The sequence below is a fragment of the Dipodomys spectabilis genome, unplaced genomic scaffold, assembly GCF_019054845.1.
Source record: "Dipodomys spectabilis isolate Male_0828 unplaced genomic scaffold, ASM1905484v1 ptg000526l, whole genome shotgun sequence".
In the NCBI taxonomy this organism is placed as follows: Eukaryota; Metazoa; Chordata; class Mammalia; order Rodentia; family Heteromyidae; genus Dipodomys; species Dipodomys spectabilis.
In genome coordinates, this window is record NW_024871203.1 from 2034095 (window position 1) to 2061969 (window position 27875).

General features: G+C 43.8%; 2 protein-coding genes and 1 non-coding gene across 5 annotated transcripts in view; 2 read left to right on the forward strand and 1 right to left on the reverse strand.

Annotated features, from left to right (window-relative positions):
* Positions 1–3033, forward strand: part of Acot9 (acyl-CoA thioesterase 9) — a 33776-nt gene extending 30743 nt beyond the window's left edge. For both annotated transcript variants that reach the window (XM_042670201.1, XM_042670200.1), the window contains 5 exons: positions 82–172; positions 339–424; positions 1896–1983; positions 2105–2255; positions 2748–3033. In XM_042670201.1, coding sequence (XP_042526135.1) covers positions 82–172; positions 339–424; positions 1896–1983; positions 2105–2255; positions 2748–2830 — 499 coding nt within the window. In that variant the 3' untranslated portion in view covers positions 2831–3033. The remainder of the gene's footprint in view (positions 1–81; positions 173–338; positions 425–1895; positions 1984–2104; positions 2256–2747) is intronic.
* A 1211-nt stretch (positions 3034–4244) lies between these two features.
* LOC122099650 lies at positions 4245–4351 on the forward strand. The gene has a single exon (XR_006145976.1). It is a non-coding gene; the product is annotated as a U6 spliceosomal RNA (small nuclear RNA).
* Positions 4352–11200: 6849 nt separating this feature from the next.
* Positions 11201–26838, reverse strand: Prdx4 (peroxiredoxin 4). 2 transcript variants are annotated; one of them, XM_042670168.1, is made up of 8 exons: positions 26501–26838; positions 21437–21554; positions 17650–17766; positions 15451–15573; positions 14361–14491; positions 12594–12628; positions 11563–11609; positions 11201–11307 (listed from the first exon to the last, which is right to left on the reverse strand). In XM_042670168.1, exons 1-8 carry the CDS (start codon positions 26739–26741, stop codon positions 11304–11306), a joined length of 816 nt encoding a protein of 271 aa, XP_042526102.1. In that variant the 5' UTR covers positions 26742–26838; the 3' UTR covers positions 11201–11303. The 2 variants fall into 2 exon arrangements, with proteins under 2 accessions (XP_042526102.1, XP_042526101.1); XM_042670167.1 differs by lacking the exon at positions 11563–11609.
* Between the last annotated feature and the right edge of the window lie 1037 nt (positions 26839–27875).

Consider the following 27875-nt stretch of genomic DNA (forward strand, 5'->3'; position numbering starts at 1 on the left):
TTGGGAGTCGTTTGCAAATGTTTTCCTTCTCAACGCAGAAAATATACTGTTAACAGCGTTTAATTCACCTCCACTGTACAGGACTATAAGCTTTCAGAGTCGCATTTTGCCCCCTAATGCAGTGTGGATGGAGGATACAAAATTGAAGAGCTTGGACATTTGTCACCCTCAGGTAATTAGGAATTGGTGGGGAATTTTTTGAATAGGCCAGCTCATATTCATATTTGTCTTGATGCACTGCACCAACTAACCTTTTTTCTATGGTATCATTAATTCCTTTATTTTGTATTCCGTAGCAGTTGTAAGTTGGTATATATTAATACTTTTTATATCTGTAGGAGCGGAACATTTTCAATCGGATCTTTGGTGGTTTTATTATGAGGAAAGCATATGAGCTAGCATGGGCTACTGCTTGTAGCTTTGGGTGAGTGAGATTTAAGGCAGTACTAATTTCTAAGAAGCAATTTATATCATTCCACTGATATTTGGAGCCAGCTTTGTGCTTGGTTGTGTTTAGAAATAATGTTATCTGTGTATCTATGGATTTCTGTGTCTATATCTTCGTTTCATCCATCCCATCCATCTAATCCATTCACTTATCCATCTAGGGGCCTTATGCGTTTTAGGTAGCCCTCTACCTCTGAGCTACATCCCCACTCTAGGAACATATTATTTTTTAAGTAAGTGATATACTCATACAAGTTGGGCTTGACTTTCATTCTTGACTACTGTTGCCCTGACTTTATAAGGTAGTACACGAAAGACCTACTGAGGTCTTAGCATGGTGGCACATACCTATAATCCCAGATACTTGGGAGTAGAGATTGGATGATATGATTCCAAGGCCAGCCCAGGCATAAAGTTAGTGTGGCCCACCTCCCCCAACAGTGCAACCTACAAGTGGGCATGTTGCACATGCCGTGGTCCCAGTTGCTGGAAGACAGAGAAGGATCACAGTCTAAGACTGGCACCAGGCAGAAAGTACAAGACTCTATCCAGAGTAACTGAAGTGAAAAAAGACGGGGGGGCTGATATGCGGATAAAGTAATAGCACACTTGCCTAGAATGCACAAGGCTCTGAGTCTAAAGCCCAGTGCACCCCCTCCTTCAGAAAACCCTACTGAGAGCAATCGCTGATACTATATATAAAGGGGGGAGAGCGTGACTCGGGGCCTTCTGTGGTCACAGCAGCATTGCTTACATTGTCACTGATGTGATGCTTTGATTTTTGCCAGTCCCGGGGCTTGAACTCAGGGCCTGGGCCCTGTCTTTGAGCTTCTTCTGCTCAAGACTAGCACTCTACCACTTGAGCCGCAGCGCCACTTCTGGCTTTTTCTGTGTATGTGGTACTGAGGAATGGAACCCAGGGCTTCATGCATGCTAGGCAAGCACTCTACCACTAAGCCACATTCCCAGCTCCTGATGTGATCTTCCCTCCCTCCCTCCCTCCCTCCCCTCCCCTCTCTCTCTCTCCTCTCTCCTTTCTCCCCCCTGTCTCTCTCCCTCTCTCCTCTCTCTCTCCCTCTCCCCCTCTCGTGTCCTGGGGCTTGAACTCAGGGCCTTGAACACTATTAGCTTTTCTGCTCAAGGCTGACACTACCGACTAAAGCCACACCTCTACTTCCAGCTTTTTACTGACTAAGTGGAGCTAACGATCTCTTGGATTTATCTGCTCAGGCTGGCTTTGAGCCAGGATCCTCAGATCTCAGCCGCCTGGGTATCTAGGAAGGATTACATGCGTGGGCCCTTGGCACCCTGTCATTTCTTCCTTCGCTAATTTCTTTTTTTTTTTTGGGGGGGGGGTGTCATTTACTTTTGCTTAAGCTGTTTGTTAGGGAGAAAAGTTTGAAATTATCCGAATTTTGCATCACTTAAAATTTTTCCTTCTCCAACAGAGGTTCTAGACCATTTGTGGTGACAGTAGATGACATCATGTTCCAGAAACCTGTGGAAGTGGGCTCGCTGCTCTTTCTTTCCTCTCAGGTGAGTGTGTGCTGAGAAATGGCATTTGCTTATCTTTTGGGCTTAGAAGAGAGCTGCTTGCGTTCTAAAGCCACTATTTTGACTTATAGCTCTTTTTCCCTTCCTTACTGCAATCGATTAGGTCTGCTTTACTCAGAACAATTATATTCAAGTCCGAGTGCATAGTGAAGTGGCCTCTCTTCACAATAAAGAACACATGACCACCAACGTCTTTCACTTTACATTCATATCACAAAATGAGGTGCCCTTGGTTTTCCCCAGAACATACGGAGGTAAGCAGTGGTTATTGCTTCTCCCTAATGTAAAGAAGACATTTTTTTTGTAGTATGCATGATGGGACCCAGTGCCTCATGCATACGTAGACATACACTCTATGACTGAGCTATATACCCAACCCTCTTTTAAATTGTTATAGCAAGTGCATCCATTTTAGAGCATGAATTTAGATTTGCTTTCGCACTATTGCAGCCTTGAAGGCTCATGAGGTCATGTGACCTCAGTTGACTGTCCCTGCTCTGCTCAGCCAGCTGTGGCAGGAAAGGCTCCAGCTCCAAGCAACCAGGGGTGGTGGAGGACTAGGCCTGCTGAAGGAAAAGGATGGGAATCCAGGCTTGCTTGCTCCGCAAGGCCCCCAGCCCAGCCTTGTGTTCCCATTGCTGGGTTTTCGTGTTCATTGCTGCCCCAATGGTCCCAAATAGTTTCTAGTTTGAATGATTATCTAAGGTGCTTCCATTGTCTCTAGGGTTGTCTTTCTTGTGTTTCAGAGTCCATGTTGTATTTAGATGGGCAGCGGCATTTCCTCTCCATGAGTGCCCCAGTGAAAAAGGACTACCTCGTGGAGCCCTAGGAACACCTTACCTGTTATACACCAGCACTCCATTGGCAATGACCTCTAATGCCTGCTGAAGGCCTGAGCAAGTTGTGTTGCTTTTAGCATCCTCCATAGAGGAGAAGGTATCAGTGGGTAGGATGACCAGAAAGGCAGAAAAGAGAGTGACTGGATGGGCTGAGGTGTGGATGAGCAATTAAATAAATAACTTCCAAACTAGATTAATTGTGAACCTCCTGTGTTGACTCCCCCCCCCCCCACTGCATCTGCTAAGAAATGAGGGGGAACAGCTCTTCATACAGACATATTTTTGTCTTATTTTGCAGATGTCAGTATACAGAGTTTCTGGTCAGGGCATTTGGTTGCCTTTTTTGTAGTTCTGGGGATTGAACTGAGGGCCTTGTAAACATTTAGGTTATGCCTCCCAGAACCCCCTTTTTGATTCTTTGGTTTTGAGTCATAAGTAGCTAACTTTCCCTGGCCAGCCCTCAGATTTTAGAACATCTTGCCTCTGCCTCCTGAGTAATTGGGATTACAGGCATGAACCACCAGCACCCAGCTCTAGGATGATGCACACCTACAACATGTTGTATCTATTTTAGGCTTCCAGCCATAGGTGGAATGACAGGTACAAACTACCACACCCGGCTCCTTCTACTGAGATGTCTCACGGATTTTCTGCCTTGGCTGGCCTGGAACTGCTCACATCAGCTTCCCATGTAGCTAGAATGATATAGGCACATACCACCACACCCAAGTATTAGTGGAAAAGGGTTCTTGGACCACTGACTGATTCTCCACATATCAGTCTCCCAAGTAGATAGGATTAGAGGTGTGAGCTACTAGCATCCGGGTGTGGCTTTAATTTTTAATATTTTTTAAACAATTTAAGATGATGAAATAGCACAATAATGTACAATTGGCTTCTGGAGTATTAGTATTCTGTCCCTTTCCATTAAAGAATAGATGAGAACTCTGTTGTTTTTAATGATTTTAATTTCAGATTCTCCACCTCTGTACAGCTTCTGTATTCTCTAAAAATGAACATTTTCATCCTTTAATACCAAAATAAGAAAAAAAGTAGCAGTATATTCTGATAGTGAACATAAAACTTGATAGTTTCTAACAGAAAGGCGTCTATTTATCTTGCTGGGTGCCAGTCTCACACCTCTAATCCTAGCTCCTCAGCAGGCTGAGATCTGAGGATGGCAGTTTGAAGCCAGCCCAGGCAGGAACGTCTGTGAGACTGTTATCTCCAGTTAACCACCAGAACAACAGAAGTGGCGCTGTGGCTTAAAGGCATAGAGAACTAGCTTTGAGTGACAAAGTTCAGGGACAGCATCCAGGTCCTGAGCTCAAGCCTGACCACCACCAAAAAAAAAAAAAGAAAAAGAAAAACCAGAAAAAGAAAAAAACGTTAAAACCAATTTTAGTGCTCTCTTCGGCAGCACATATACTAAAAATTGGAATGATACAGAGAAGATTACATAGGCAATGCGAAAGGATGACACGCAAATTTGTGAAGCATTCCATAAATAAAACAATTTTAGTCAGGAAGTCTCCCCAGTTAAATAAATCCTATATATACTTCAGTATAAGCTGTTTTTATCTTCGTGAATGTTTAATTAGACAGCTTTTAATTTAAGGACTACTGCAATATTAATCCTAAAACATAAAGTGAAATTTGAAAAATAAGACAGTTCTTTTTGTTTGATAAGTTTGTGCTTAGACTTCATATCTCCCCAGTTATTAATGAGAGGACAATTACCTTTATCAAGAAAGGGCAAACCAAAATTTGACTTGGCATCAGAGTAGGAAGGCTTGCCTAGCATATGCAGAAGCTCTGGGTTTGGATCTTTGCTCCACTGAATATGTAGCATCAGCATTGTCTCCAAAATTACCTGCTCAGTATTGATATTGATGCCATTATGTTCACAATGATGAACAATTTCAGCGGCAAAATTCAAGCAAAAAAGCCTTAATGACACTAAAACTTTGACAAATGCAAGCTACAATTAGATCCAGGACCTTTTATCTTATTTTTTTCAATTAAGTTTCACAAAATAAGACACTGCCTTCTAATTTCACTTTCCAGGCAAGACAGGGAAAAACCAAAGTCTGTCTGCCTCTCTGTCTATGTGTCTATGTATCTATGTATTTTTTCTAATCTATGTATGTTTTATGTCTATCATTTCTATAATCTATCATCTATGCATCTATCCTGTAAATATATTTTATGTCTTATCATTTCTACCATTTTTATCATCTGTCTATCATCTAAGGATCATCTATCTATGTATGCATCTCTCTAATCTGTCTTTCATCCCTTGAGACAGGGTCTCACTGTGTAGTCTGGACTGGCTTGGGACTCGACTCCTTTTGCCTCTTATTCTACAATCCTAGGATTACAGGCATGTACCATCAAGCCCAGTTCCCGTATATTTGTCTATATACAGAAGTCATTGCCAATATAAATATTACAATGAAGTAAATGTGGTTGTTTTGGGTTCCTTAATATAAGATAATGTGACATAACTCTCCTATAGTATATTGTGCTTTGAAAATATTATTAGTGGCGATGGGCATCTAACATACAGCTTGGTGCATGCACGTCCACTTAAGACATGAACAACTAATTCATGACCTAGGGAGCAGGAGACCCCTTAAGAAGTTCTCCAATACATTTTTCAATTTATTTCAACTATCAGACTTAGTTCATTCAACCCAGCAACTCACAGAACAGCAAAAACAACTGTTAATATTAGAAAGGAGCACACATATATTCTTTTGTGGACTCATACTGCTCTTTAAAGACGATTACATTTAGCTCTGTGTGGTGGGGTGCTCCTCCCCCCCCCACACACACACACAAAGGCTTGGCAACAATGGCTCATGCCTGTAGTCCTAGCTACGCAGGAGTCTCAGATGTAAGAATCCAGGATTGTAGGTAGCCAGGGTTGGAAGTTCCATGACAGTCTTCTCTCTTGCCATCAAAATGATGAAAGTGGAGTAAGGACTCTACTAGTAGGCAGTGGCCTTGAGCCAAAAAGCTCAGAGACAGAGCTTAGAGCCTGGGTTGAAGTCTCAGGTTCAACACATTCACACTCCAAAACCGCCCAAACCATCCTCCTCAACAAACCCCAGCAACCGCTTCAAAATAGATAAGTATATCTACCGGCCATGGCAATTTTCTAAACATTTCAGGATGCATGTTTAAAGATTTGTCTCGAATTGAACAGACAGCTTCACCAGTGGGTTGTAAAGCACACAGTAGCCATCCGTCCCTTTGCGTTCCTCTGAAAGACTTGGCAAATACTCTTGTATGAACTAGGAAGCGATACCTAAAGGGACATTTTTAGGATATTAATTGTGTATCGAGGCTTCCACGGGATCTGACATGAGAGTTGATGATGTTCGCCTCTCAAATGCTACCAGTTTACGTCTTAAAAGGTTGCCCTCTTGGCCTTTCTCAGCACCATTCTCTCACCGTCGGGAGGAGAGAACTTGGCTGGCAGCAGGTACTCATCCCTGACCGTTTGTAATAACTTCATTTCGCGATCCAGCTGCTTCTGAAGTTGTAAGGCGAACACCCCGTCCGGTCCTTGCTGTCCCTGTGGGTCGCTGTTGCTGTGGTTGCTGTTTCTGTTCTGAAGCTGGCTGCTTTGGCGTGACCGTGGTGATGGTGATGGTTACCTGTGGGTCTCGTGCAGTTTGGGGAGTGATGTCACTCCCCGGCTGGCTGCTGGGCATGGAGGCCTCACTGCGCTTGCGCGCGGGTCGCCCTCATGCTCAGTGCGGGTCACACTGGCGCTCAGCTGTGGCGCTGGCAGCTTTTGGCGCCCTGGCTGGCCTGGCGGGCCCGCTCCCTTCCTTGCCGGGACGCACAGTGGCCTCTAGGCCAGAGCCGAGAACCCGGGGTTCGAGTCTAGTCAACAGGACACGTAGTTGTTTGCGCAAGGCATTTGGTGCGCCTTGACCTCGGCCTTGAGGGCGCAATGGCGCGGGGCCTGCGGGAGCCCCTGCCCCAGGTGGCTGTGGCCTTGGTTTTTGCAGCTCGGGATGGAGGTGCGGAGTCTGCGAGTTCGGTTCCCGTGTCGAGGCGGCTTGCCCCTCGGGGCCGGGTGGAGGCGGCCGCGGGCTGGGCTCGAGCGAGGGAGGCAGCGCCTCCTTGGGCGGCTTTTCCACGTGGGCTTTTACTTTGGTCTTGTGTTTCTTGGCCCCGGGCCCCACTTTTCTAGAATGTTCCTGGGAGGTGGAAGCGGCTCCCCCAGGGCGGGGCTGCCTCAGTTTTTGGCGCATGTCCCGCCGCAGCTGGTCCTCCTCCTCCCGCTCGCGCGCCAGCAGCTTGTGGATGTAGTCGAGGCTCGCCCGGCTCTCCTCCTCCTGCCTGGCCCGCCGCTCGGCCTCCATCTTGCGCACCTCCTGCTCGTACTCCCGCCGCAGCTCCCCGGGCGCGCTTATCACGCGCACCGGCTGACTGCCGCCCGCGGCGCCCGCCGCCCCGTCGCTGCTGACGTGCCCCGACAGCCTGTCGCGGCACTCGCGCGGGTAGTGCGTCTGGATCTCCTCCCACAGCTCCGCGTTGACCAGCGCGCCCCTGCGCCTGTGGTGTCGCGCCCACGACGAGATCCAGGCGCGGCAGAAGGGACACCTCAAGCTCGCCTTCTCCACCGACGCCTGGAAGCACGGCTTGCACAGCGTGTGCCGGCACGGCAGCGTCACGGGCTCCACCAGGATCTCCAGGCAGATCTGGCACTGGAAGTCCGCCAGGGACGGGGTCACCACATCACGTTGCGCCATGTCGAGTCCCGTCGTTTGAGGGGGGGGGGACGCTGGTCAGGCTGAGGCCCTGCCAAGGGGGAGGTCGAGGCCCGGTGGAGGCCTTGCGCCGGCTGAGGCGCTGCTGTGGTGCAGCCGGGGCGCTGCCTACCACAGAAAAGGAGCGCGGGAAGCAGGCTCACGCACTTCCGCTGGGGTGTCAGGTGACCCCCCCCCCCCACTGTGGCCTCAACACTCCTGGTCGCTCTTCACTTCCGTTCCCCCCCCCCCCCCCCCAGCATTGACACCTGCACTCGTGGAGGAAAGTGGATTTTGAGTTGAGGCTGGGAAGGTGGCTCAGTGGTAGAGTGCTTGCCTCACATGCATGAGGCCCTGGGTTCCATTCCTCAGCACCCCAGAAGCAGAAAAAGCCGGAAGTGGCGCTGTGGCTCCAGTGGTAAAGAGCTAGTCTTGAGCAAACCAGGCTCAGGACAGTGTTGACACTCTTGAGTTCAAGCCCCAGGACTGGCAAAAATAAAAGCTAATGGAGGAACTTGGGCTCACAGTAATATTTGTGAGTATTAGCAACGCGGAGGTTCCTTGGTGTGTGTGTGAAGTTACGGGTGTTTGAACTCAAGAACTGTTTCTTAGCTTTTGCTCAGGGTCAGAGCTGGGTGGTCGAGGCGGGGTCAAGGCCCCGCTGCGGCGCACGTACTGAGACTGGAAGCCGGGATGCGGGCTCAAGGGCACGTTCTGTGCGGTGTAGTGTTGCCCTTTTGACCCCAGACTCAGGGCGTCTTAACATTCCAGAATTTCCTTCACTCCCTGCTTGCACTCCACCTCCTTTCTTTGCTGGCGTTTATGCCTGTGATTTGGGAGGAAAGTGAAAACTGTTTTTTTTGGTCGGTCGTGGGGCTTGAACTCTGGGCCTGGGTGTTGCCCCTCAGCTCTTCAGCTCATAGGCCAGCGCTCTACCACTTGAGCCACAGCGCCATTTCTAGCTTTTTCTGCTTATGTGGTGCTGAAGAGTCAAACTCAGGGCCTCATGCAAGGCAAGCACTCGACCACTGAGCCACCTTCCCAGCCCCCCAAACAGTTGTTAAAATTTTTGAATTGAGTAACTTGGGCTCAAAGTAGTATTTTTATGACCAACACATAGGTTCATTTTTGTGTGTATGAGGTTACTGTCACTTGAACTCAAGAACTGTCCCATTTTGCTCACGGTCAGAGCTCTACCACTTGAGATAGAACTCCACTTCTGACCTTTTGTGATTGAGATGAGCCTCACACTTTTTCTCCTCAAGCTGGTTTCAGATTTTGATATTCCGATCCCAGCCTTCAGAGTGCAAACACTGCAACCATGAGGCACGGGCAGCCGTTATGTAAATTTTAATTTTAAGGGATATAAAGCCAGTGTCTATTACTCATGGCCGGGCATTTGCTCAGGCTTATTATGCTGAGATGGATAAGGCTCCATTACAAAGGTTGCTCAGACAAACCGTTAACCAAGTTCTGTCTCAGCAAACAAGTATGTTGGTACACAGTTATAAACAAGGTTGGTGGAAGCTCCAGGCAAAAGCTAGAGCCTATCTAAAAATAGAGCAAAAAATGTGTGCAGGGACGCTCATCTGTAATCCCAGTGGTAGTACAGTGGAGAGTTCAAGGCCACCTTGAACTACATGAGACCCTGTCTTAAAACACATAGTCTGGCAGCACCAGTTGCTCATGCCTATAGTCCCAGCTCCTCAAGAGGCTGAAATCTGAAGATCATAGCCTGAAGCCAGCCTGGGCAGGAAAGTCTATGAGACTCTTTTTTTTTTTTTTTTTTTTTTTTTTTTTTTTTAATTTAATTTAATTTTATTTGTGAACATACTGTACAGAGGAGTTACAGTTACATGGGCAGGATAATGTGTACATTTCTTACCAAGCATTGCAGCCTCCTCCTTTGTTTATCCTTCACATCCCTTCCCAGCCTCCCCCCTCCCCCCCTAATCCCAATCCTTCTCCTTCCTCCCTCCCCCCAGCACCCCCCCCCCCACCAACATTGTAAAGTTCGTTTTGGACATGACAACTTGTACTTCTCTATGAGACTCTTATATCCAATTAACTATAAAAAGCCAGAAGTGGAATTTTGGCTCAAGTGGTAGAGCGCTTGCTTTCAGCAAATGCTCAGGGACTGCATCCAACTCCTGAGTTCAAGCCCCAGGATAGATACAAAACAAAACCCAAACACCTCCCGCAAAATTTGGGGAAATTTGTGTCCTTTAGTAACCACAGTTGCTTCTAGATGAAATTACTGTGTCATGAAATGATTTTGATCTGTGCAGTATCTGAAGCAAACGTGGGGGTAATTTAGTTCAGTATGCTCTTTTCTGGACACCCAGTGTATTTGAGAAGCAGTGCTTCTCCATACCTGAGGTCTCACCTTGTCTGTAATGAGGTAGTCCTGAGAGCTGGGTAGAGGATTAGTATTTTATCTTGTTTTCTTGTCCATGAATGGAGGATGCTGTTGGGCACTGGTGGCTCATGCTTATTATCACAGCTACTCATGTGGCTCAGGTCCGATTGTTGCTTGAAATTAGCTTGGGCAGACAAATCTGGGATATTTTTTTAAGTCCTAGGGCTTGAATTTAGGACTTGGTTGGGGCACTGTCCCCAAACTTGTTTGCTCAAGGCTAGAGCTCTACCACTTTGAGCCACAGTTCCACTTCTGGTTTTCTGGTGGTTATTGGAGATAAGCCTCTCACAGACTTTTCTGCCCGGACTGGCTCTGAACCCTGATCCTCAGATCTCGGCTTGCTGAGTAGCTAGGATTACATTTGTGAGCCACTGCAGGACTCATGAATCTTTATAACCAGTAAAAAGCTGTGAGCTGTGGCTCAAGTGGAAGAGCAACAACCTTTAGAAAATAGCTAAGAGAAAGCTTAAGGACCCAAGTTCAAATCCTAGTACCGCTATAATCACACAAAGCTAAGCAATGGTGTGAGACTCTGACTTCAAGCCCCAATCCATGCTCATGTCAGGCGCCAGTAGCTTGCACCAGTAATCCAACTCAGGAGGTTGAGATCTATGGATTGTGGTTCAAAGACAGCCCAAGCAGGAAAATCTTGAGACCCTTATCTCCAACTAAACGCAGAAGAAGCCAAAAGTAGAGCTGTGGCCCAACTGGTATATTGCTATCCTGGGACAGCCCTTAGGCCCTGAGTTCAAGTCCCAGGACTGGCAAAAAAAATTAAACATATAACCTGCTATTTATCAATTTGGTACAAGTTGAAATGGGCTAGATAGTGTGACACTGCAAAGAACTATGGAAAGGGACTTTGGTTACTTGTTCTTTACTGCTACCCTCAGAGGTTGGGAGGGGTGAGCCACAGTGCCGAGTTAACAGCTCAGAAGGGTCTTGCCTCACTCCTGGGTGTGTACCTGACCTACAATCCACCTGTTTTAGGCCTGCCATCATTGCTTTGATGACAGGTGTATGTGTGTGGCACCAACAGTAATCCTGTTCTTAACTCCCAAGTAACAGCTTTTTTTTTGGTAGTTGCTTGTTTATTGACATTATATCTTGAGTATTAAACATCTTTGGATTATGACATGCATTTACATATTCAAGAAATTGCTACTACATAGCAATGTGGTACTCTTTATTGAGAACTTTCAAGCATGAAAACCCAATGAAGTATTTTTCAGTTTTGTTTATCAAAATACTTCAGTTTTCCAGCTGGATCTGGGATTATCTGTTAAAAACAAGAAAAACAAAATTATTCATTTAAATCCAACGTATGAGTAATTTGATATTAGTTGACACTAGTTTTGTGTTCTTAGCTAAAAAGGGTGATTTTTTTTTTTTGGATACCAAATTATATGTACTGAGGAAAACCTAGATTTTTCCTGACTCAGCTTTCTCCCTAATCTCGGCTATCCTGAAGGGAAAAAAAATTTATTTTTTAATAAATTAACATCTGTACTCCAGCAATCCAAGATTTACTTACAGCTCTTCTCTTGGCCACCAGGCTTTCATGGCATCTTCAGGTTTGATCTAGTTAAATAAACACATTGGTAGCAAGGCTACAGATGTTAATGTATTTTAAAATCCTTTGCTGATTAAATGATGGTCTGCCACCATAACCTGAACAGGGCATAGTGTGTTGAATAAGGATTTATTAAGTGAATTTGGGGGGGGGGGGTTCTAAGAAGCAATATTTTAATTTAAAGCTTCCAATTTTTAAAAAATCAAGTATTACCTTCAATAAACTTAATGAACACTCTGAAATTAAAAGTGCTCCTAGCTGGGTGCTGGCAGCTCATGCCTGCAATCCTAGCTACTCAGGAGGCTGAGATCTGAGCATCACAGTTCCAAGCCAGCCCAGGCAGGAAATCCCCTGAGATTCTTTATCCCCAGTTAACCACCAGAAAACTGGAAGTAGAGCTGTGGCTCAAAGTAGTAGAACACTAGCCTTGTGCAAAGGAGCTCAGAGATAGTGCCCAGAGGACCTGAGTTCAAGCCTATGACTAAAACCAAACACCAAGTGCTCCTTCATGTTGGGCACTGGTGGCTCACAATTGTCATCCTAGCTACCAGAAGACTGAAATCTGAGGATCTCAGTTTAAAGACAGCCCGAGCAGGAAAAGCCGTGAGATTCTTCTCTCCAATTAACTACCTAAAAACTGAAAGTGGAGTTGTGGCTCAAAGTGGCAGAGTGCTAGCCTTGAGCCAAAAAGCAAAATTTACATCATTTGGTTCCCTTGGTTCTCAGACTTTCAGACTCAAGAAATTATAACACTGAGTTTTTCTTCTTAAATAGTGCATTTCTCTAGATACTTAAGCCTACATTTTGCTTTCTCTGGTTTTAGCTACACTTCCTAAAGTTCAAAATGTCTGCATTCTATAATTTGTGCTCAGCAGTGTTTACTTCCTTTATGGAATCGGGGCAGTTTATAGAAGGACAGGACAGACTATCCTAAGGTTAGCACATGTTTTGGACCCAGCCATGCCTTTAACAAGAACATCAAGATGACTTACGGTCTCACTACCAGGTTTCCATCCAGCAGGGCACACTAAAGGAAACAAAATAGGCAAAGGACAGTTTAAAAAGTTTAGTTTTCTTTAGCGACTCCTACACTTGTTTCCATATGAAAATGAAATAGAAAATGTTAACAAGAATATATTGAGAGGAATAAACTCCTGACTTCTGTTTGCCTGCTCAGACTAGGGGATTTGTCAGGCAGTTTATTAAAAGGCAGCTCATTGGTTTTCACTGAAATTTTTTTTATTATAAGGGTGACATGCAAAGGGGTTACAATTACATAAGTCAGATAAAGAGTATATTTTCTTTTTGGACGATGCCATCTCTTTTCCTGCTTCTAGTTTCATTTTTACTATGTTTAGTTATATTTGTGACTTATACTAAATTGAATGTGACTCTAAGATAGTTGGAACTTTGGAGATCTGGCAAAAGTTCCTCTGAATTTAAGAAAACTTCCACTAAGCTTATCAGTCTTCTATCCTGTAGTGTTTTGTACTAATGTCACGATTTGTTGTTTGTAAGAGGACTTTAGGAAGTTCCTTGACTCAAGGACTGAATTATGTTTGTTGTTGGTGATTGCTGGGCTTGAACTCAGGCCTGGGCACTGGCTGTCCCTGAGTTTTTTGGCTCAGGGTTAGTACTCTACCAACTCTAAGCCACAGCTCCATTTCTGGTTTTTGGGTGGTTAACTAGAGAAAAAGAGTCTCGTGACCTTTCCTGACTGACTGGCTTTGAACCATGATCCTTAGATCTCAGCCTCCTGAGCAGTTAGAATTACAGGCATGAGCCACCAGTGCTTGGCCTGAATTGCATTTTTGGGGGGGGGGCAGTTGTGGGTCTTGAACTCTGGGCCTAGGTGCTGTCTCTCAGCTCTTCAGCTCAAGACTAGCACTCTACCACTTGAGCCACAGCGCCACTTCTGGTTTTCTGGTGGTTTATTGGAGATAAGACTCTCATGGACTTTCTTGCCTGGGCTGGCTTTGAACTGAAATCCTCAGATCTCAGCCTCCTCAGCAGCTAGGATTATAGGCGTGAGCCACCAATGCCTGGCTCTGAATTACATTTTTAAAGGAACATATAACATGTTCTATTTTTAGCTCCATTACTGTTAAAACTTGGAAAGGATGAACTGATACGATTAGCAATGTAGTATTGGATCATCCAGAGTATTACATTATTAAAAACAGCTAAATTTAAAACTATAAACATATAAGCGTAGTCTACATTATTAAAATATTGCCATATGGCACATTTCAAGTGTGCAGAAATATAATTTGAAAAATTGTACCAACAGAAACTGCGTTTATCCAAAAACACTATGCAAATGATTATTTTTGCATCTTACTGAGTAAGTAGAATATACTAGTGATATTTTGTTTAAAACCCTGTAAATAAGCTGGGTGATGGTGGCTTGCACCTGCAATCTTAGATACTCAAGAGGCTGAGATCTTAAGATCATGTTTCAAAGACAGCTGGGGAAGGAAACTCTGATCTTCAATTAACCACCCCAAAACTGAAGGTAGAACTGTGGCTCAAAGTGGTAGAGCACTAGCCTTGAGCAAAAAGAGCTCAGGGATGGTGCTAAGGCCCTAAGTTCAAGCACCATGACTGACAAAAAACAAAAACTCTCCTGGGTAAATAATAATTTGGTCTGCTAAAGGAAGTAAACGACTTTAGAAACCATACAAATTATTGTTAGGGTAAGAAACCAAACTCTCGTCTCTCACATAGAGAAAACCAAAAGTTTTGAATGGGCAATGTACCTTCTCCATGCTTGTCGGTGTATTGAAATGCTTGAACCAAACGCAGTGTCTCATCCACTGATCTCCCCACTGGAAGATCATTCAGAGTAATCTGTCTTAGGATCCCTTTGTCATCAATAATAAAGAGACCTCTGTGAAACACAAGAATGGTCTTAGTTACCATGAGTACTGTACTGGATAATGTGAATTCCCTTGCCATCTACACAGAAGGATGCTATCAAAAACAAACATTACCTACCTGGTCACCCACTCTGCTGGTACACACACATGCATACATACGTTCACTCCTCCCTTCAACTATAATATAATTTGGGATTGTCACTGTTAAAAGGGTAACTCTGAACAAAATCTGCAATCTATGAAATCTACTGTAGTATTTATAGCTGCTTAAGATAATCTGATAATTTGCAGATACTTTTTTTTCTTTTTTTTGTGCCAGGACTGGGGCTTGAACTCAGAGCCTGGGTGCTGTCCCTGAGCACTCTTCCACTTGAGCCACAGCTCTGCTTCCTGTATACAATACTTTGAAAATATAAAAGAAAATACTGAATTAAATAAAGTAGCTCATACACTATTAGATGATATTACATGGTCACTGTTCCACAACCTTTTTATGCCAAAATTGCCTTTTTTTTTGGTCGAAGAATGCAACTAGCAGTAACAATTGCCATGTAAGACACTACCTTAGTTTACCCACTCCAAAGACTCAGGTTTGTTAAATATTGTATTTGCATTTAGAAAACCAATTAGTGGATTCATTCTGGGGAAAAAAAAGGTAAAAGTCTGTTCTCTGTCAATTATATAACTAGTGAAGTTCACAGCATTCTGAATCAGTCTCTTTTATCTGTGAAAAGACAGGATTGGCCTAAAACCTCTAAATTAACCTTCCCGCTCTAACAGTATTTGTCAGTAACACAATTTAAGTAGGGCACTCACTAGTTATTTTTATTAAAGAGTGCCTAGCATTTCTGTAAACAGAGCAACATAATATTTCTTGACTAAAACTTGTATCTTCAAACTCATAATGTCTACTTCTAAGAGAATTATAAATGTACTTCTATTTTTCAAAATGTAAACCATTGTAAGGTACCTAAGAGTATGGCCTGCTTCCTCGAGATAAACACCATAGTCCTTTGAGATCTGATGGGTCAGGTCTGAAAGAAGTGGGATCTTTATGGACCCCAGTCCTCCTTGTTTACGAGGGGTATTAATCCTGTAACAAACAGAACACTTCTCAGAGCTAAGCAAATAGCAATATTAAAGCAGTTAGCATTCATTCCCTGTATATGCATATGTGCACATGTGAACACATATTTTAAAACATCTAGTATTCTGTTTTCTTGCATTTTCTCATCAATGAATTCTTTTTTTTTTTTTTTTTTGGGTCCGGTCGTGGGGCCTGAACTCTGGGCCTGGGCGCTGTCCCTCAGCTCTTCAGCTCAAGGCTAGCACTCTACCACTTGAGCCACAGCGCCACTTCCGGCTGTTTTCTTTTTGCTTATGTGGTGCTGAGGAATCGAACCCAGGGCCTCGAGCATGCAAGGCAAGCGCTCTACCGCTGAGCCACCTTCCCAGCCCTCATCAATGAATTCTTAAGCTTTAAGTATTAAACTTGATATATAAAACACATGTTTAGTGTACAGACATACTATACCAGTCTCTACAATAGTTGTTAAAACTGCATTTTTCTTTTAGAAACACAGCTGGAAATATCCTTGTAGTCTCATCTTTGTATACTTGTTAGTTTCTACAATCAAAGAATGTACACAACTACAAACACAATCTTAGAAGTGATCACAAAAGCTGTACCCTGTAGCTCATGCCTATTACCCCTAGTTCCTCTGGAGGCTGAGACTGGGAAGATTACAGTTCAAATCTAGCTTGGGTAGAAAAGTCCATGAGATTTAATCTCTAGCAAAAAGCCACACTGAAGGTATGGCTGAAGTGGTAGAGCTCCAGCTGTGAGCAAATAAGCTGAGCAAGAGTACAAGGCCTGGAGTTCAAGTTCCAGTACTGGCATAAAGATAAACATACACACAAAGACTGATTATAAAACAAAGCCTGAGAGATAGGCAGAACTCAACTGGAGGACCTTTTACTATTTGAGGAGACAAAAAATACAAAGTCCACATGAATTAGTGAAGGAAGTTATAAACCAGATACATCAGTCCTCAGACTTAAGTTTTCTGTAACTTGAAACCACAGAGATTGTGGACCAGTTCTCTATAGGAGGGAACTGCCTGCCCTAGCAGCAAGCAGAGAAATACTGTTCCACAGGTCTCCAGCCCCAGTTCGGACACTAAGTTGAATGGTCCACTTTGGTAGGAAACTTAGCCAGATGAGAATATATCTTCATATTGTGCAGGCTGACATTTTCATCTTTAATTCATATTACAACTAATTAGAACATCTTTTCTGGATGAAAAATTATTTCTGTGCCTGCAGAGGCTCGAACTCAAGGCCTCATGTGCTTGCTTAGTTTTCTAGCTCAAGGCTGGTGGATTACTGGGTTTTTTATTGCTTAGTTGGAGAGAGTTTCTCAGATTTTTTTTTTGTGCAGGCTGACTTCAAACTGTGATCCTCAGACCTCAGCCACTGAAGTAGCTAAGGTTATAGGCGTGAACCACTGACATCTGGCATGATGAATACATTCTTAATAAAGTTAAAAATTGCTTCTTGCTGTGCACTGGTCGCTCACGCCTGTAATCCTAGCTATTTAGGTGGCTGAGATCTGAGGATCACGGTTCAAAGCCAGCCTGGGCAAGAAAGTCTGTGAGACTCATTGCCAGTAAACCACTAGAAAACTGGAAGTGGAGCTGTGGTTCGAGCAGTAGAGCGCTTGCCTTGAGCTGAAGAGCCCAGGGACAGCGCCCAAGTCCAGAGTTCAAGCCCCACGACCACCAAAAAAACAAATTGCTTCTTGAATTTTTAGCATATGTGTTGCTAAAGTGACAACTTTATTGTTTCTTTCTGTTGTGTGTATGCTAGTAGTTGGGGCTTGAATTAAGGGCCCTGTACTATGGCTTGGCTTTCTTGTTCATGGCTGATGCTCTACCACTTGAGCCACACCTTGCATTTATTTCTTTTTGAAAATTATAAAAGGTACTACAAATTTTTTCTACCACACCAGAGAACTGTGTACCACAAAAATGGTGTATTTTGAAGACTTTTTCTCTCCCGACTAATGTGATTCAGTTGATCATCATAATATTGACATGTTAAGAGTTATCTGGCCCATACTCTAAGAGTAAAGACATTCTTTCTATAAAGTTAAATGTGAAACACTGACCAGGCAAGATGGGTAAACTGTGAATCGACAGAGCATGCCACCACTTCAGTATTTATGGATTTGAATTCTTCAATTCGGTCACCGAAAGCGTTAATTTCAGTTGGACACACAAATGTACTGAAAGTTAAAAGAAAAGTCAGTATTCTCATAATAAGCATATACTAAAGTATCAAATGACTTAATTTTACAGACAGCTTTACTATATAATGTTACAAAACTTGGCGCTGGTGGCCCACATCTGTAATCCTAGCAACTCAGGAGGCTGAGATCTGAGGATTGCAGTTCAAAGCCAGCCTGGGCAGAAAAGTCTATGAGACTCTTACCTCCAATTAACCACCAGTAAACCTAAAGTGGCACTATGGCTCAAAGTGGTAAAGCCTTAGCTCAGAGAAAAATCTCAGAGAGACACCCAGGCCTTGAGTTCAAGCCCCATGAGTGACAACAAAACAATAAAGAATGTTATAGATGGGCCTTCTCAAGATGTAATAGTCTATAAACGGCTGTCATTTGATCGAACATTCAACGAAGAAAATTGTTATCTCAATTATATCTTTTTTTGTCAATCACAGGGCCTGGGCACTCTCCATGAGCTCTTTTTTTTTGCTTAAGGCTAGTGCTCTACCAGTTAGAGCCAAGAGCCACTTCTGGTTTTCTGGTGGTTAACTGGAGAAGTCTCATAGACGCTCCTGCCCAGGCTGGCTTTGAACCCCAACCTTGGACCTCAGCTTCCTGAGTAGGATTACAGGAGTGAGTCATCGGCACTGGGCCATTTCATTTTTTACACTGCTAGACCAACTCCTTAAGCTAGAGGGATCAAAGTGTATTTTGGAGTTGAGGCAATATTCTCCATCCCACCTCTATCCCCACCCCCATCCTTGTAGGTCCTCTTCCAACGTGTTTCCGTCCTGTGCAGCCATCAGTTTTAAAACCTCAGTATCTACTCATTGTCAGAAGGGCATGTTGACAGAGTATTACTGAGGGATACTTTTCAAACCACTATAGGAATTCCTTAAGGGAATCCAGTATGTTCTAAACACTTCAACAAGTGAAACAGAAGAGAAACTATGAAAATACAGTGTACATGGAGTGAGCTATCCAAATATAATTGCATACAAGTGCATGTTTGTGTCCAGTAGTGAGAGTCAAAATATTTGATCACCTTTACTTGAAGCTGGTTTTTGCTCTAGAGTATGCTGAAAGGGACCACTTAGGAAGGAAGCTGGGAAAGTGTCCATTACCACAATTACTAGTATGGAAACCTTTTTAACAAAGAGCATGGCTGTGCTTGGGCACATAGCCATGTGTGTTGCCCTATATATGTGTGTATATGTGTATTGGGTGGCAATGAAAAATATATTTCCTACTGTGGGTTATGGCAAAATAATTACAAAATTCATAGAGGGTCCTATCAGAGCCCAATATATTCAAGTGTTCAGGGACAGCACTGCTACGTCAGGCAGAGTTGTATTCTAGGATTTGGTGCTATATTTCATTTTTAAAAATATTTCATTTTTAAAAATAGCAATAGTTTCTGCCTTTCCTCCGACTACTCAAGAAATGCTACCTAGAAACACATTTACCCAAGTTGATCTGAAAGATAACTTGGATTAGTTTCAGTGTGCCTTACCTATTATGGAGTTAGTTTTTAAATAACACTGGGGAAATGTTTTCTTTCTACATTATACCAACTTTGAAAACATGGAGTGTCATATATTTAACACATGTATTAACTTTCTGATATTTTTTGTCGGTTATGAGGATTGAACTTGGGACCTGGGCGCTGCCCCTGAGCTCTTTTTGCTCAAGGATACCTCTCTACACTTGAGCCACTTCTGGTTTTCTGGTGGTTTATTGGAGAAAAGAGTTTCACCGACTTTCCTGCCTGGGCTGGCTTTGAACCATGATCCTCAGATCTCAGCCTCTTGAGTAGCTAGGATTACAGGCGTGAGCCACCGGTACCTGGCCAACTCCTGGCTCTTTAAGTAGTTAACTGGAGATAAGAGTTACATGGGACTTTCCTACCCAGACTGGCTTCAAACTGCAATAAGACTTTCCACCTGGACTAGCTTCAAACAATGATCCTTAGATCTCAGCCTCCTGAGTAGCAGTATTACAGGCATGAGCTACCTGCACCCAGCTATTTTGTTGTTGTTGTTAGTTGTGGGGGCATTGTCCATGAGCTCTTTTGCTCAAGGCTAGTGGTCTACCACTTTGAGCCACAGTACCACTTCCAGATTTCTGGTGGTTAATTGGGGATGAGATTCTCAAGGACTTTGCTGCCTGGACTGGCTTTGAATCACAATCCTCAGATCTCAGCTTCCTGAGTTGCTAAGATTACGGCTATGAGCCACCAGTGCCCAGCCAATGTTCTGATTTTATAATGACCTGAACTTAAAAAGTCTGTCATTTTTTATAGCATGATTTTACTTCTGATTTCTGTTAGAAATTAACTTACTCTTTTTAGCTAATCAAATCACAGTACAAGTTGATTGGAAAGATAACATATTAGTTTCAATGTACTAGGTTTTTTTTTTTTGGGGGGGTCTGGTCGTGGGGCCTGAACTCTGGTCCTGGGCGCTGTCCCTCAGCTCTTCAGCTCAAGGCTAGCACTCTACCACTTGAGCCACAGCGCGACTTCCGGCTTTTTTCTTTTTGCTTATGTGGTGCTGAGGAATCGAACCCAGGGCCTCAAGCATGCAAGGCAAGCGCTCTACCACTGAGCCACCTTCCTAGCCCCTGTACTAGGTTTATTATGTTTTTTTTTTTTTTGGTCCGTCATGGGGCCTGAACTCTGGGCCTGGGCGCCATCTCTCAGCTCTTCAGCTCCATTTGAGCCATAGTACCACTTCCGGCTTTTTCTGCTTATGTGGTGCTGAGGAATGGAACCCAGGGCCTCATGCATGCAGGGCAAACACTCTACCTCAAGAGTGAGGTGTACTCAAAATAGCACTTTCCAAAATAAAGTCCTTGATGTGCATAGAGCTACAATTTATTTTGAGTCAACTTTCTAACCCTCTATAAACATGGTCATTGTTAGTTTTAAAGAAAAAACCCACAATAACCATACTAGTAGGTATTTTATTTTCAGGAAAATGTTCAAATATCAGGAAAGCAACACAAAGCCAAACAAAAAATTACATCAAACAAGCTGGGCATCAGTGGCTCACACCTGTAATCCTAGCTACTCAGGAGGCTGCGATCTGAGGATCGCGGTTCAAAGCCAGCCCTGGTAGAAAAGTCCATGAGACTCATCTCCAATTAACCACCAGAAATCTGGAAGTGGTTCTGTGGCTCAAGTGGTAGAGCGCTAACCTTGAGCTGAAGAACTCAGGGACAGTGCCCAGGCCCAGAGTTCAAGCCACAAGACTGGCAAAACAAAAACAACAACAAAAACCCTAATCATATTTCATTGGATGCCAGTATTCCCAGCTACTTGGAAGACTGAAATTGTTGAGATTGTGTTTTGAGGTCAGTCTGAGTAAACACATTTTTGAGACTCGGTCTCAATGAGGAGCTGGACATGGTGGTGTGTTCCTGTTGTTCTGGCTATGAGGAAGTCTAACACATGTGGATCACACCCATGCACCTATGCAGGAAGCCAGACTCTACCTCAAAAATAACCAGCAAGGATCAGATCAGGGCTGGAGGTGTGGCTCAGCCCTGTCTAGCATGTGTGAAGTCCAGTTCAAACCTCAGTAATGCCCTTTTTTCCCTGTCACTTGATGTTCTTAATAGTGAGTGATAAAGATTGAGGTTTTATAGGTTGCTATTTACATGTACTACTTACAAATCAAGCGGGTAGAAGAAAAACACCAAATATTTCCCGCGGTAATCAGTCAATTTCAGCTCCTTGAATTCTCCATCGATCACAGCAGTTCCTTCCCAATAAGGTGCTGGCTTGGAAACTAAAAGAAAATGACATGGTGTTTGTAATACTGAGAAAACAGGTGGGATGACAAGGACATCTTTAGAAACGTCACTAGAAATTAGGGCTTCGAAACTTTTGGATCTCCCTTGGCAGTCTGGTGATACAGACCTCTTAAAACAGTGCTATTGAACACATAAAATACATGGAATTACAAAGAAAACCAACTATAATGAAAACCCAGCATCAAAGTATTCAAAAAAAACTGTTTATAGAGTAAAATGTGCCCCTTTATTAGCACTTTAAAGCCGCAAGATCTGTTCGTGACTGTAGCTATCAAAGAGGACAATGAGTGCACGCGATATTTCAGAGTAACTGCAACAGCCCCTGACATAGTACGAATGATGAAAGACTCCACTCGCAATGAGTCCAGGCAAGGACTGCTGATGGCCAGCACAGGAGATAAGCCTACATTTCAGCTGGAGATTAGAGAAAATTCAAGTTTTTTTTTTCTGAAGCAGAGACTGGCTTTAATATCTACTTAATTTTAAAAAGTTGTTATAAAGGTGATCTACAGAGGGGTTACAGTTACATAAGTCAAAGTGTGTATTTTTTTTGGACAATGTCACCCCTTCCCTTCCTCTCTCTTTCACTCAGTTTTTCCCTCCAATAAAGGTTTTTTGGAATATAAATTTTATTATTGGTATTATATTATATAACATATATTAATTGGGTAACACAATAGGAAGACTTCTTTTTCCATTCCAGGCTCTTAAGCCCCCATCTGCAGTTGGGTGATTTTTTTTTGTCCGTCATGGGGCTTGAACTCAGTGCCTAGTGATGTCCCTGAGTTCTTTTTGCTTAAGACTAGTGCTCTAGGGCTGGGAAGGTGGCTCAGTGGTAGAGCGCTTGCCTTGCATGCCTGAGGCTCTGGGTTCCATTCCTCAGCACCACATAAGCAAAAAGAAAAAAGCCGGAAGTGGTGCTGTGGCTCAAGTGGTAGAGCGCTAGCCTTGAGCTGAAGAGCTGAGGGACAGCACCCAGGCCCAGAGTTCAGGCCCCACGACCGGGAAAAAAAAAAAAGACTAGTGCGCTACCATTTTGAGCCACAGCACCACTTCTGTGTTTTTTTTGTTTTTTTGGTCAGTCATGAGGCTTGTACTCTGGGCCTGGGCACTGTCCCTGAGCTCTTCAGCTCAAGGTGAGCACTCTACCACTTGAGCCACAGCGCCACTTCTGGTTTTCTGGTGCTTAATTGGAGATAGGAGTCTCATAGGGGAATTTTCTGCCCCAGCTGACTTTGAACTGCAATCCTCGAATCTCAGCCTCCAGAGTAGAAAGGAGTATAGGCAGAAGCTACTGGTGCCCTGCTGCCCCCTACTGGACACTTCACTCCAGCCCCTCTCTATCAACTTCCTGCATTTCAAATAATTAGATGTTCATCTCTCTACAGGCAGTCCTCCAAATGTACTAACATTTTCCAGCTTCTCACATACACAGGGAGGCACATACACAGAGAGGATTTAGCTGCATTGGAGGAGGAGGAGGTGTGAAAATACTTAAGGGAAGAAGGGAATGGTTCCAGATGGTGGTACTGTTTTGTTGTTGCCAGTAGTGCGCCTTGAACTCTGGACTCCTTCAACTCCTTTTGCTCAAGGCTAGCATTCTACCACTTGAGATAACAGCATCAGTCTGGCCTCTTCTGTGGTTCATTGGAGCTATGAGTCTCATGGTCTTTCCTGCTGAGGCTGGCTTCGAACCGTGATCCTCATATCTCAACCTTCTGAGTAGCTAGGATTACGGGCATGAGCCACTGACATCCAGCTATGGTCGAGTTTTTCTAAAAGGCCTGTAAAAGGAGACTCCCTTGAATAGGTTTTAAGTGACCTGATGGGAACTAAATAGTGCTGCTCTCTTGTAAAGACATACAGTAACTCTAGCCAGCACAATGTTCTTTTATGCTGTTAACACAGTTGGATGTCACTTTACACTTTCAGAAGCATTACGTACATACATTGAGGTCAGTGTCTGCTCCCAAGTTTGACTAGGGGTCCTAGAAAGTATGGGTAATGGTTTTATATAACAGCCAGTATGGTTGCTTTACGAAGAGACTGATGATGAACTTCTCTGTGAAGTTAATATATAATGTAATTACTTACCTGGAGCCAGAAACATAACATATAAATTATCCTGATGTGATTGGGAAAAGGCAAGGGGTACTGATATATTGATATGTGTGTACATATAAATATATATACATATATACACACATGCGTGTTATATATAGAATTCATATATATTACTTAACACATTCCTTTGGCAAGAGGTTATAATAATTCTAATGACCTGTTATACAAGAAGGATTTTAGCATATACGGCAAAGCATGTGGGAAAAATAAATTTTGTCCTGAAAACTAGTTTTAGAAACACTGGTTCTTGATTTAACTAGTTACTTTGCTAAGATCTATAGAGTTCTCCCAAGTTCCCAAAACAGTCCTTTATATGGATTAAAAAACAAAATGTCCTAAGTATAAACTTTATGATTAACATAAAGATTCTTCTGGAAAACGCAGAGAAGTATAATGGCTCTTTTACTTTCCTTTATAACCTCCCTTAACTACTGTTAACACTTTAGTGTATTACTAATTTGGATGTTGCACTTCCATTATTTTCCTTTTCTTTTTTTGGTCGATAGTGGGGCTTGAACTCTGGGCCCTCAGCTCTTCAGCTCAAGGCTAGCACTCTACCACTTGATCCACAGCGCCACTTCTGGTTTTCTGGTGGTTTATTGCAGATAACAGTCTCATGGACTTTCCTGCCCGGGCTGGCTTCAAACTGGGATCCTCAGATCTCAGCCTCCTGAGTAGCCAGGATTACAGGTGTGAGCCACCAGCCCCATAGTTTTTCCATTTTTTTAAAGGAAAAGGTAATTAGGACCAGTTTTTCATGTTATTAAAAATGATTTGCAAACATGTTTTTCGACATAACAACTTGTACTTCTCATTATTGCAACGGGTCCACCTGTATCCTTATTTAAACGACTTGTTTTTTCCCATGGGAAGGGATGGGAAGGGGAAACAAAGGAGGAGGCTACAATGCTTGATAAAAAATGTACTCATTATCTTGCCCATGTAATTGTAACCCCTCTGTACAGTATTTTCACAATAAAGAATAAATAAAAATAAAAAAATGTTTTTAACATTTTACTCTTTTTAAAACTAGTGGTACAAAGAGGTTACAATTCCATGTCAAGTTATAAGAACAATGCATCTTGATCAATGTGAAACATGTTTTAATGGCTCCATGATATCCCATCTGTTGGATAAAAATTTGTGGATCGCTAGATAAATCCAATATGATATAAAAAATGTAGCAAATAATAACGATTTGAAAAAGTTAGTTGCCAAAGGGAAATATTACTATCATTTTAACTTCCAAAAGCAATTTTGAAGGTTTTTTCCCCCCCAGAGCAATCATATAATGCCCATAAACACCTAACTGGCTGCCATATTTCAACACATCTTACCAGGTAATTAAAAACAATGGAGCCTGAAAACTATAAGATGATTAAAAAAAAATTAAGACTGGCTTAGTAAAAGCAAAAAATCCAAAAGTAGGTGGGCTTTGGTGGCTTCTATAATCCTAGCTACTCAGGAAACATTGCCGAGACTCCAGCCAGCCAAGGCAGATCAACTCTAGAGGCTCTTATCCCCCTAAATAATCAGCAAAGCAACAAAACATAACTGGAACTGTAGATGTGGCTCAAGTGGTAGAACAGCAGGTGGGAATTGGAAAAGCAGATGGAGAGTGCAAGGCGCTGAGTTCAAGGCCCTGGACCAGTACTTCTCCCCAAAACAACAACAACAACAACAACAACAACAAACCTAGGTACTTTTCAGTATGAAAAGACAAATTAAGAAGGCAAAATAGTTTTCCTCATGTATCACTCCCACCCCCCATCATAAGCCGTAACAACATCCCATTTATTTCTGGGGACTCATAACTGTGAAGCATTACCTTTGCCATTGAATATTAGCACAGAGTGTGCTCTAATAACTACAGAAGCCAAATACAGCCCTACAGAATGTCACACGATTCCTACGGATAGCAGGTAAGAGATAGTCTTTATCTGTAACCTCTGGTCACTGTTTTTTCACTAATTTTAACCAGATGCAATTGGTTACAACGTTCACAGTATCTACGTACTCTGACGTGTCCTTCCCGAGAGTGGCTTTTAGCTTTGTACACTGGACAGGAATTTTGCACACTGAACAGGGAACGCAAATAATCAAAAGCCAAATGGGCAGGGCACAACTTTGTCACTATTTACCACCGACCCAAACTGTTCCTTTCAACCTCGTTTTTTTTTTCTATTTCCTGCCAAAGTACAGTTTTCTGTGAATCACAAAGAATAGCTGTTAAATATACAACTTTTAGGGAAGATGGATTTTAGTCCATTAAGATGCTACCAAAGAAGGTGAAACTTTTGAACTCCCCCCAACATTTTGTTTAGTCACTTTTTTTTTGTTTAATCAAACTTTCTGTGAATCATTATTCAACCTATCAATGTACTTTCTTCCCTGAAAAACTGCAGGCAAAGAAACGGTAGTGCCTCAGGCACTTTACGATACTTCAGGAAGTATTTGCTCAACATCCTCAATGCCTGCAACGGGACTAGAGTCACCCACTTTCCCTCATCTGTGGCTTTTTGGGGTTACCACTACCTCCTCCAAAAATCTGATCACTGGAAACTATCTTTTTTTTTTTTACAATTAGAACCCTCGTTCTTCTCCCCACCAAGGAAAAAGCCAGGCTGACTCAAGGCCCGGAGGCAGCCTGGGGGATTCCGCCCAACTGCAGCGTCCGCCCCCCCCCCCCCCAGCTCCCCCACCCCCATCCGCCTCGGTAGCATCCGAAAGCAGGGTATGCAAGTCCCGGGGTTCTCCACACACATCCCCATCCAAACCCTGGAAGGGTATCACCTACTCTTGGCTTTGCTTAGGTGCACAGAGTGGTCTGAGGCAGACACTCGGGACGCCTCTCCGGGGTACACTTGTCCACCCGCGTAAAAGTGGCACTTATCTTCGCGGGTCCAGGGCCTCTCCTCAATGTCCAAGCTCTGCAGAGTTCTGGTAGGCAGCAAGAGCAGCAGCAAGAGCAGCAGTAGTTTTTGGCTCCAGCGAGGGGCCGGAGTTGTCGCGGCGAAGCTAGCCGAGGACGCCTCCATGACCACGCGAGCACAAAAACACGTCCCTACGCGCGAGCCCGCTTTCTCCCGCCGCCGGGAAGCTACGACCTCGTGCACGACGCCCGCGAGAACAAGGGCGCGGCCTCAAGAGGCCGGCTCCGCCTCGTCCCGCCCACTCAGCCCCGCCCCTCCGCCACGTGGGTGCTGCCTCCTCCTTTCCCCAGAGGGCATTTGCGCCTGCGCCTTGGGGATGGGCCTGGATGGAGCGTTGTCTTTCTCTGAGCCGGCCGCTTTGGGGCGTGGCTTCTGGCTGGCCTCCCGAGCTTTGAGTTGAGCCTTTGTTTTAGTCCACGCCCGCTTCTTCCCCAAAGTCTCACTACTGTGCCCAATCTTCAAAAGCTAGAACAGAACAAGCCAGGCATCGGCGCCTCACGCCTATAGTACTACCTACTCAAGAGGCTGGGATCTGAGGAACACGGTTCAAAGCCAGCCTGGGCAGGAAAGTCCATGGACTGCACGGTGGCTCAAAGTGGTAGAGCGCTCTCCTTGAGCACAAAGATGCCCAGGGATAGCGTCCTGGCCCTGAGTTCAAGTCCCATGACAGAAAAAAAATTAAAGAAGGCTGAAACTCTCCTACATGTTTAGGAATAGCTTGGACTTTATACTTACTATACACTTTAGAAATGTGGCTAATAGAGCTGCTGCCTCATTTCTACAATTCTATTCAATATTCTGATGGTCTTGCCATGAAGCCAGTATAGGCTACAAAGTCTATAGGATTCTTATCTCAAATTCACCACCAAACGCAAAAGCCAGAAGTAGAGCTGTGGCTCAAGTGGTAGAGCACTCTCCTCTGAGCAGAAAAACGTAGAAAACACTGCCAGACATCGCTCAGGCCCTGAGTTCAAGCCCTGGGACCAACACACACACACACACACACACACACACACACACATTCAATTGGCAAACCTTAATTGTATACATGTGATACAACGGGAATGGGTAAATGAATCTATCCCGCACCTCTTTTTCCTCTTTTGTGAGGTTGTGTGTGTGCTTTTTGTTTTGTTTTATTTTTGGCTGGGCTTGGAGCTTGAACTCAGGTCCTGTGCACTATCCCTGAGCCTCTTTGTGCTCAAGGCTACTGCTCAACCACTTGAACCACAGCACCAC

Excerpts from the sequence above, each read along its gene's own strand:
- Prdx4 (XM_042670167.1), bottom strand. The coding sequence starts at position 26,741 with ATGGAGGCGTCCTCGGCTAGCTTCGCCGCGACAACTCCGGCCCCTCGC. Across the intron at positions 14,492-15,450 it reads GAAGCAGGCCATACTCTTAG|AGGTCTCTTTATTATTGATG; the intron begins GTACCTTACAAT and ends TGTGTTTCACAG. Across the intron at positions 12,629-14,360 it reads CACCGACAAGCATGGAGAAG|TGTGCCCTGCTGGATGGAAA; the intron begins GTACATTGCCCA and ends TGTTTCCTTTAG.